The following is a 10,242-nucleotide window of genomic DNA, read 5'->3' as shown; positions in this document are numbered from 1 at the left end:
GTGAGGTCCCGAGGAGAGAAGGGCGGCGAGGGGCAGCAGACTGACCCGAGTCCGCGCTGACCTCCATGGCGGCCGCCGCCGGTCCGCGCTACCGGCAAGGGGTGGAGGAGGGAACCGGCCCGGCGTGCGGCGGGCGGCACAGCTGCGCCCTCTGTCGGCCCAGGGTGGCGCCGGCAGCCCGCGGGGCGGAGAGCACCGCCCATCGCCTGGCATAGCCACGCCCATCTATTGGCATAGCCACGCCCACCCGCTGGCGCGCCCCCAGTCTAGAGCCCGGCGCAGCCCCGCCCACCAACGGGACAGCCCCGCCCACCCCCCGGCTCAGCCCCGCCCACAGCCCATCCCACTCCGCATCCCGGCACAGCGTCGTGCCCTGCTGGCCCTGTGACACTCGGCTGCCTTCCTCGCCCAGCTCCTGGGCTGTGGTTGCCTTGGCCCGAGGCCTCAGAGTATCTTTCTTTAAAAAAAAAAAATAAAAAAAATAAAAATAGTTCGACATCATCGCTGCTGAGTTACTGTATTCCAAAATCATCACATAAAGGGAGAAATCTGCCTCGTAAAACACCTCGTGCGCAGGTCTGGGGCTGCTCAGGCTGCGGGTGTGACCCCCCCCTTACAGTGTTCCTCTCCCCAGCCCCCTGGTGCCACCAGCAGTCCCTGCCGGCAGCGTGTCCAACGGCTGCTCAAACGGGAGACCCCCGGGGGGTACAATGGCAGCCCACCGGCACAGCCTGGCACCCCTCGGCTGGCTTCTTTAATGTCGCTGCTACCGGCATGGGGCAGGCTGGTGACCTGTCCCGACGGCTCTAGGGCCAAGTCGAAAGAAAAACAAAAAATAGAGGTGGCAACACTGATTGTGGATGATTTTTGCTCTATTTGCTGAGCTCGAGACCTGAGGAGCTGAGGGTCAGCCCCCGACACTTGAGAGGCTGGACGCTAACACACTGCAAAGAGGTGGGATTTTTTGGGGGAAGCAGATCTGGGACTCGGACTCCGTCCCTGGATGAAACAGAGGACATTTATTCATGAAAAAAAAAAAGAAAAGGGGATGGGCAGAGGAGACCAGCAGCGTACAATGCGTGCTTATCCCGGGCAGAGGGATGGCATTCTGCATTCTCGGGCCAGCCCATTATTTTTGCAGCACACATTTCCAGCATTGAGCTGGTGAGGGGCTGGCAAGCAGCTCCGAGGAAAAGGGCTTGGGAGTGTTGGTCGGCAGCAGCATGAGCCAGCTTTGTGCCCGGGTGGCCAACAAGGCCAGTAGCATCCTGGCCCGTATTGGAGATAGCATGGAATAGGGAAGAGATGGTTCCGCTGGGCAGGGCACTGGTGAAGTCCCACCTCCAGTGCAGTGTCCAGCTTGGGGCTCCTCACCATAAAAAAAGACATGGAGGTGCTGGAGTGGGTCTGGAGAAGGACAACAAAGCTGGTGAGGGGTCTGGAGAACCAGTTTTCTGAGAGAAACTGAGGGTGTTCAGCCCAGAGAAAAGGAGGGGAGTCCACATCCCTCTCTCCAACCACCTTGAAGGGAAGGTGGGGTTGGTGGTGGGGGAAATGTCCTCCGGGGGCCCTAGGGGAGGTTTAGATTGCATATTAGGAAAAAAAAGATTCTTTGTGAAGCACTCACTGGACACAGCCTGCCCAGGGGAGCGGTGGAATCGCCACTCCCAAAAACCCAGGGGGTAGAGGCGGGGCTGAGGGGACACGGTTTCGCGGCAGTGTTTCTTCTTGTGGGCGTGAAAGGTCGGCGGTGGGACTCGATGGGCCTGAAAGGTTCCTTCCGACCCAGAGAATCCCACCCGGTTCTCCCGGCAGAGGCCCCGGCGGCGGCGGCGGCAAGATGGCGGCGGTCGGGGCAGCCGGTCAGTGTCGGCGGTGGCTGCTGTGCTTGTGCCTGTGCGCGGTCCTGTTGCCGCGGGTGGCGCGGGGTCTGACGGAGGGCCTGTACTGCGGGAGGCGGGTCTGCTACGAGGTGCTGGGCGTCAGCCGGCAGGCCAGTAAAGCGGAGATCGCCCGCGCTTACCGCCAGCTGGCCCGCAAGTACCACCCCGACCGTTACCGGGGGGAGCCCGGTGGTGGTGGCGGCGGCGGTGGTGGTGGCGGCGGCGGCGGCGGCGACGACAGCCCGGAGGCGGCGCACGAGAAGTTTCTCCTCATCGCCACCGCTTATGAGACCCTCAAGGTGAGAGAGCGGGACCGCCGCCGCGGCCGGAGCCGCTCCGGTAAGAGACAGGGGAGGGGGCCGCCCCGGGTGGGCCTTGCGGGGGGTCGGGGGGGAACCGACCGCCGCTTCCCTCAGCGGGGACGGAGGCGGCGTCCCGGCGAGAGCCACCGCCGCTGCTCGCCCCTCTCTTTCCATTTACCGGGGCTCCAGCTGCCCCTCGGGGCGCCCGGCAAAGAGCTTGGCCGCCGGTTTCCCGTGGCCGGGAGGAAAGCTGTGGCTTTTTTAATTAAAAAAAAAAAAAGGCGGAAAGGGAGAATCATAGAATTGCTTTAAGTTGGAAGGGAGCTTTCAGGTCATCGAGCCCAGCCATCCACCTAACGCTGACAAAAGCCGCCACTACGCCCTGCCCTTAAACGCCACATCTGCACCTCTTCCAAATATCTCCAGGGGTGGTGACTCCACCGCGTCCCTGGGCAGCCTGTTCCCATGCTTGGTAACCCTTTCAGTGAAGAAATTTTTCCTAATATCTAATCTAAAACTCCTCTGGTGCAATTTGAGGTCATTTCCTCTAATTACTTGGGAGAAGAGACCGACCCCCACCTCTCTACACCCTCCTTTCAGGGAGTTGTAGAGAGCAAGAAAGTCTCCCCTCAGCCTCCTTTTCTCCAGGCTGAATAACCCCAGCTCCCTCAGCTGCTCCTCACAGGACTTGTTCTCCAAATCTTCATCACCCCCTCCCAAATTCTGCTGGTCAGCTGCAGCTCACCTGCTGCAGCTGTCCCTGGAGAGACATGGCTTGCCCGATGCATCTGTCCCATGGGGAAAGACCCGGATCTAATGTTGGGAATCCTGCCCCAGTTTTGGCCTCTGCACGGCTAGCAGGTGCCTCCTTCCTGGGGCAGCATCCAAGCCTCCCTGGGTCACACTCGTGTGCATCTGCAGCTCAGGGTTTGCATTCCTTTGTGTCGGCTTAGCCGGCTTTCTTCCTACCAGCGGTCAAGGAGGTGGGGAAAAAAAAGCCAAAAAACCTTCTTCAATAGCCAGACTAAGAGGGTGTGTGCGGAGGGTACAGTTCTCTTGAAAATTCCTTCCTAGTTAGAATTTGTTCTCTTGAAAATCACTTTGTATTTAAAATGAACTGACCGGGCTTTAACTTGGGGATATACCTTAAAACAAAAAAGTAGCAGTGGCTCAAGTAGCAAAAGGGTCTGTAAGGGAGGCTTTTGGCAAAATCTGTAAGGGCAAAATATGCGTGACTTGGCAAAGACAGAACTCCAGAATGGAAGAAGGAAACCTGTAGGTGTTTTAAGGCTGCACGGGAGGAAAAAGAGAAGTTTTTGGGGGATGGGAAAGGAATGCAGTTGAGTCTGGCAAAATTAAATTTCTCATCTCTTAATTACATGGGTGAAAATGAGGAAAAACTCCAAGAAAATGAGAACAATGAGGTTTTGAAGCAGCCTTCCCTTGGACAGATTCCACAGCCCTGTAAAATAATGCTAGAAGATTTGTAAAACAATCTCTTTAATAGGTTCTTCGTATGAAAATCATTTCTTGAGCAATATTTATTAAACTCTAGTCCATCTGGATTTCCCATTCTGAAGTGAAAAATACTTATTATGTGCATTTTGGTTGCCTGTATTTATTTCAGTATTAAATGTCTTTGTGCAGCTTGTGCTTATGCATTTAAGACTACATATGTCAGATGCGCGTGGGCAGATGAGCGTTGAGAACAAATTAATTGAGAGTATGAGAAAAGGACCAAAGATTTTTGTCTGTGCTTCGTACTCGGTTGGGCTATTGCCAGTTTTGTAGCAGCGTGGTCATTAGTGAGATGTAAAATGCAGCTACAGCAGAGTAAGTGAAAACAGGCATCTGAACCTATGCATGTTTTTCATCTCATCCTGCAGGATGAAGAAACGCGAAAAGATTATGACTACATGTTGGATCATCCTGAAGAGTATTACAGGCATTACTACCACTATTACAGCAGGAGATTGGCACCTAAAGTGGATGTCAGAATAGTGATCCTGGTTACGGTGTGTGCTATCTCCGTGTTTCAGGTAAAATTCCATGTTTATGTGACACTGCTCAGTGAGCTTCTGAATGGGAAGAGAAGTATCTACAGCTCTCCTCACGTGCCAGGTATTAAACCGTGTCAGTGAGGAGGCTCATCCCTGTCTGCTTTGGTAAACTTCTCTGCGGTGTCCATAACAGATCTGAAGTCAGAGCAGTTTTTTGACTGCCCTTGGAACCTTGGACGAAGTTAGAGATTAGTTTCCTTCCATGGTGTAGGGTGTTTCATAGGGTGTTTCGTAGGGTTTTCAAAAGTGCAGCTTTTCTTCATGGTGTGCTGAGAGCAGCCTGTTCCTGCACGCAGGCAGGACTAGCGCTCCAAATAAGCATGCATCAGTTTGTCAAGCTGCAAAAGTAAATTTAAAAAAAAAAAACAACAACGGACTAACTGCAAACTAAATTCGAGACTCAGTTCAGATGATGAGACTGGATATCAGGAGTTTGCTAATGTGCAAATCTTACATTGCAATGTTTTCTAAACACCACCAAGAAATCAGGAAGATGTGAATTCCATTCAGGGGAGTTTGCCCTGAGAGTGATAGTGCCAATGTTAAGGAAACAGCCTGTGTTTTTGATGAGGAAACTTGTGCTGTTGCTGAAAAATAAGTAGGAGAAGGTGCATAACTCTTTTACATAGCATCTGTTAGATTACTGGTTCAAAATGTCGTTAAAAATACCCAAAAAGTTTGAGATGAAGATACAGCTTATTTTGTGGTGCATAGCTCGCTTTTTATGAAATAATGAAAGTTAGAACAAAAATACATTGATCACAATTTGAGAGCTTGCAGTAAGAAATTCCAATGGCATATGCAGCCAAATACTTAATTTCTCTTCAGACTTACTTCCGATGTCAGAGTTTCATTTCACCTCTTACTTCTTATTTTGGCTGTAAGTGGAGACACTTGCTTTCCTGCGGTCCGTCTGCCAGATGATTGCAAATTCAGTGTAAAAGTCCATGTAAAGTGATTTGCCTCTCTCTTGCTTTCTATTGTTTCTCCTTCTTGGCCTTCGTTAAGGTTATATAATATGTATATGTCTGCCCTTTGTCTTGTTGAACAGTGTGAAATACTGTTTTGGGTTTTTTTTAAGAGTTGCCCCAATAAGACACATTCACCCCAGGCACTATATTTCTGGTTTGTTCAGGTTTTTTTTCACCATTGAAACTCAGAGGGTAGCTGGAGATTAGACAGGGATGTTCAGTCTTGTAAAGTGAATCCTCTCAGACTAATGAGATTGTCACATACTTAATCCATGTTTAACTAAATGTTTTAAACGGGTAACAATTTTATAACGAAATTTCATATACCGGCTAGTTTACTGATAAATCCAAGGGGGGCTTTTGAGAATGGCCAGCACAGCCTAGCATTAATAACTTCAGATCACCATCTTCTCGTGAACAAAACCAATCTGAACAGCATCTGCTTGTCCTTCCTAATCACTGTGTATTGCTGTGAGATACGCATCCATACATCTATTTTCCAGGTGCCTTACTAAGTTTGGAAGAATAATTGTAGCTTCTGTATTATTGCAGAAGTACTGTTACCTTCAGTTTGTACCCTTGCTGTAATGTAGTTGTGGTTAAAGGTGTATGTCAGCATTATTATTTTTTTTTTTCCCCTGGCAAACTTCCAAATAGGAACGTGTCTGTAGGAAAACATGTGTTTTACTTTCACTGTTCTTCAATTACAGTTCTTCAGCTGGTGGAGTAGTTACAATGAAGCTATCAACTACCTAGCCACAGTGCCAAAATACCGCATACAAGCTACTGAGATTGCCAGGCAACAAGGTTTACTCAACAAGACTAAAGAAAAAGGCAAGAACAGGCGGTCTAAGGAAGAAATCCGTGAAGAGGAGGAAGAAATCATCAAAGACATTATTAAAAATAAAATAGATATAAAAGGCGGTTATCAGAAGCCCAAGATATATGATATCCTTCTATTTCAGATCCTTCTTGCTCCTTTTTACTTGTGCAAATACATAGTTTGGTACTGCTGGTGGATTTACTCTTTCACTATTAAAGGGCGAGAGTACGGCGTGGAAGAGAAGCTATACATCATACGGAGGTACATGAAGATGTCGCAGTCTCAGTTTGACAGCCTAGAAGATCATCAAAAAGAGACCTTTCTGGAACGGCAGCTGTGGATCCGAGAAAACTATGAGGTGGGTAGTTCTGGTGGAAAAGCTGGTGTTAGTTATCCAGTGCTCCCAGAGTCAGAACAGCTGTTTTGTGAAGATGCTCGGGATGGGGCTGTGTGAAGCATTGCTTCAGTTTTTGCTGTTGCTTTCTAAATTGACAACTGTTAGACAACCACTGGTTGTGTTTTCTTTGACTGTTTATGCTCATGGACATAGTAAATAGCAGCTCCTGACCACGACCATGAGTACAGGAAGGGATTTTTTCAGTTGGGTGACATCAAGCTGTGATTGTTAGGCAATCTGTGCATGCAAGATGTATCAAATCTGATGAAAGGCTTTATTATAACTATGTGGTATGACAAAGTTACTGCAGTAGATTGAAGAAAGTTCTCCAAACAGCAGTAATTTGTAATAAGGATTACCTGGATCATCTGAAACTCCTATTTCGTCATTCATCTAAGCCGCTGCTTCCTAACGTGTTCTTTTTAAACAATCTTTTGATTGTCCCTTGATAGTTCTTTGGCTTTCAGTGAGTTGAGGACTCTTCTTGCAGTGCTATATGTTCAAGTAAAGATGGCATATGAAATACCACTGGGTACAGCTGCTGTTCTTGCCATGGATAGCCAGTTACTAAATAGTCAATATGTAATTATTTTTTTTAAGCTTTCTGTGAGACCAGTGAAAGAACATTAGGCACAGCATGGAATTTGCAGTCCAGAATGACTTGGGATGCTGGGGGGTGGCAGATTGACAAAATGCTTTCATTGTTCCACAGAAGCTCATATGTGGGCCATCTGGGTGGAAAGAGAAACCGGGAATACACACTTGGCCTGCTCAAGGGGAGGAGATACTGCTGCTGCTCTGCGTGTGCTGGGAAAAGAAATAGGATGGTGGTGGAACTGCCTTTGCTGCTGGCAGGGCACCAAAGATAAGAGAATGCTTCTTTAGAAGCAGGCAGGAATGGATTGTTCTAGAAACTTGAAAGGGAAAACAGTAAAATTGATGCTAATCTAAGGAAAGGATTAGCCGACAGGTACATAGACGTGTTGAATTATGTTGGGTTTGCTACAAAACAATCTGGAAGTCCAGAGATCAAGTAATGTTACTAGTCAAAGCAGATGTTATATGAAAGAAGTAGATAGGATGGATATGCTGTTGTTGTAGAGAAAAAAAAATTACATGGTTTGGGATCCATGCTGTTTCTAACTGGTGATGTTTTAGTCACTGAATATAAAAGAGCTGTATGTCAGAAGTGAAGTGTCTTTAGGTCTGACTCATCTCCTGCGGTGTCCAGCAGTTGATTTTTAGTGAAGAATACATGAAAGTTGCACCCATATAGCAACATTTATCCACTATGATTTGCAGCTTTGGGACTTCCTGAAAAGGAGATGGTGTCTTTGTAGGTAATTGATTTAATGAGTTTTGCTTTAATAAATTTATCTAGCCATGCCTTGAATGCAGTAAAACTTTCAGTGTCTGCTGTGCCATCTGGTCATGAGTTCAGTAATACATGTAGAAGTTGGTTTGTGGTTTTTTTTTTTTCCCAAGCCACCCAGGCACCTGCTGGTTCTAGTGTTATTGGAAATGGAGAATAACCATGCTGTATTCCCTTTTCTACCTGTGCTCCTGTGTACCACTGCTGTGTCCTTGGAACTTAGTCATGTCTTTTCTAGACTGAAAAATATGCTTAGGTGTTTCTCCCCAAAAGCTTCTCTGTTCTTTGATCATTGGAGATGCCTATCTGCATATTGTTCAGTTTTCTGATGTCCTTTTAGGATGGAAAAGACCAAGAATTCAATACATGGGTACGTCGTGGAGCTCTGCAATATTCCTCCTCCCCTTCTCCTCACCCCTCCCACCCCACCCCCCATTACTTTCCTAATAATTCTTAAAACCTGTATGATTTCTGAACATTGAGCTGGCGTATTTATAAAGCCATCTCTAATATTTTTAAAATCTTGTTCATGCATAGCAGAACCTTAAATTTAATTCCCTTCCAGGAGGAAGTCAGACGACACTGAGATGATATAAACCTGTACGATGTTGAGATTTACACTGGCTGTATCTACATAAACTGCTTTCCAGAGTGAAAATGCAGATGCTGTTGCAGTTTTTAGATACTTGACTTTGCTGGTACTTGTACATTTCATTACAATGACACCATTTCTTTGCAGAATGTAATTACTTATCATTTGGTACTGCCAGTACTTAATGCAGAAATACTAACTTAGTTGAGAAACTTAATTAAGAATAAAAAATTCCATAGCAGTATTCTATTTAGACAACAATTTTGAAATGGGAAAACAATTAGAGTGAGAAGCTGAACAACTGCATTGAGCATTGTGTGTGCTGAGAAGGGACTCAAAATACAGCTTTCTGAGCATTAGCTGTTCCTTACTGTAAATTTTATTTTGTCGAATGCATGACCATCTAGTTCTTTAGCAAAAAGAGTTTTGGAGCTTGCAGCACCATCTTACAAGGAGGTAGTTCTGCTCTCAGCAAAAATGCAAAGCATCTCAACCACAGCCAGTAGGTTCCTCGGTTGAAGGTACTCCTGCACTTCATGCTGGTCAAGGGATGCTTCTGTGTGGCAGTTCAGTCTCCTCTAGAAATAGTAAGCTGGGGAATGGTGGAACTACAAATGCTTACACGCCCCTTGAGGTTCACTTACGCTGTTTCTTCAGCCTTATTAATTTTTTTGTCTGTATCAGGTCTATAAACGAGAACAAGAGGAGGAGTTAAAGAAGAAGATGGCCATGGATCCCCGATGGAAGAGATATCGGCGGTGGATGAAAAATGAAGGACCCGGAAGACTGACTTTTATTGATGACTGAAAGTTGCTGAACAAAATGTGTGCTAATGTTGAAAGTGATTTGCAGAATGTTTCACTACATCATTCAGAGTTTTGTCTGCTGTGACTCAGCAGTGATCTAAAACTCAGGAATTATTAAATCAGGCTGAAAAATACTACAGGTTTACCATTTTTATAAATCAGACTTATTAAACAACTCAATGTGTATATGACAATTACTTGGGGATCTCAGTATGGAAGTCATTATTCCAAACAATGTATTTTCTCTACATATTTCATATTCATGATCAGTGGAACCATAACTTTAGTCTTTCTGAACATGTTTCTTGATCAGTCTTTGAAAGTCCTGTTTTTCCTTTTTAAACTGAAGGGTTCCTGCAGACAGGCACTGGAAATGCTTATAAAGGATTCTGAAGCAAGGACCATGTTCTTTTTTTCCTCTATCTTCCCCTCTACTTTTCAGTCTAATTTCTAAGATGCCAAATTGTTTTTCTCGATGTAAACAATATGGGGATTATACCAGACTTCTTCTTTTGCTATTCCTGCTCCAGTTGGAAATGAATTTTATTCTTTGTGGGAATAAATGGTGCATGATTGATCATCATCGTGATGCAAACAAGCCTTAAGTCTTTGTTCTACAGAGTGATTCATGAAGTAGTGTGCTTAGATCTTTCGCGTTGGGTTTTGTGTCTTGTACGTTGGATTGTACCTGCTTGTTCAGAACAAGTATACCAGTGAATATTAGTCTACTAAATGTGACATTTCTTTCACCAAAGTATTGGTAAAGGGAAAGTGACCCTTTTGTTAAAAAGGGCAATTTTGATGCCTTATGTAAATAAAAGTTTATATAATGTACATACTGAATTTGTTTTAAATTCTATAAAGCGTTCCTTATCTCTGCTGATCAGACCTTGGAGTACTTAGAATAAATAATGCACAACAGCCCGCTGTGGTTTCCTCCGTAACTCATCCCAGGTCAGAGTTCCCATGATTTGCTGGTAAAAGGGATTCTGTTACTGTATTTGTACTCAGGAATTTTGCTGGGGAGGAGGCGGGG

The 10,242-nt window shown here is 46.0% G+C and overlaps 2 protein-coding genes across 2 annotated transcripts in view; one reads left to right on the top strand and one right to left on the bottom strand.

The window, feature by feature from the left end:
• Positions 1–51, bottom strand: part of KIAA0368 (KIAA0368 ortholog) — a 69,393-nt gene extending 69,342 nt beyond the window's left edge. The window contains exon 1 of the mRNA XM_014956412.1: positions 46–51. The gene's annotated coding sequence lies outside the window, so the exon portion shown is untranslated. The remainder of the gene's footprint in view (positions 1–45) is intronic.
• A 1,788-nt stretch (positions 52–1,839) lies between these two features.
• On the top strand, positions 1,840–10,040 carry DNAJC25 (DnaJ heat shock protein family (Hsp40) member C25). Its single transcript, XM_014956431.1, has 4 exons — positions 1,840–2,182; positions 4,072–4,224; positions 5,927–6,397; positions 9,085–10,040. The coding sequence occupies exons 1-4, from the start codon at positions 1,841–1,843 to the stop codon at positions 9,205–9,207; spliced, it is 1,089 nt and encodes a 362-aa protein (XP_014811917.1). The 5' UTR covers position 1,840; the 3' UTR covers positions 9,208–10,040.
• The last annotated feature ends 202 nt before the right edge of the window (positions 10,041–10,242 follow it).

This window comes from Calidris pugnax, unplaced genomic scaffold (assembly GCF_001431845.1).
Source record: "Calidris pugnax isolate Ruff unplaced genomic scaffold, ASM143184v1 scaffold262, whole genome shotgun sequence".
Classification (NCBI taxonomy): domain Eukaryota; kingdom Metazoa; phylum Chordata; class Aves; order Charadriiformes; family Scolopacidae; genus Calidris; species Calidris pugnax.
This window is presented reverse-complemented; position numbering and strand designations above follow the sequence as displayed.

Bases quoted from the DNA above. Each gene is read 5' to 3' on its own strand.
- DNAJC25 (XM_014956431.1), top strand. From the start codon at position 1,841: ATGGCGGCGGTCGGGGCAGCCGGTCAGTGTCGGCGGTGGCTGCTGTGC. The intron at 2,183-4,071 runs GTGAGAGAGCGG...CTCATCCTGCAG, and splicing joins CCGCTTATGAGACCCTCAAG to GATGAAGAAACGCGAAAAGA. The intron at 4,225-5,926 runs GTAAAATTCCAT...CTTCAATTACAG, and splicing joins GTGCTATCTCCGTGTTTCAG to TTCTTCAGCTGGTGGAGTAG.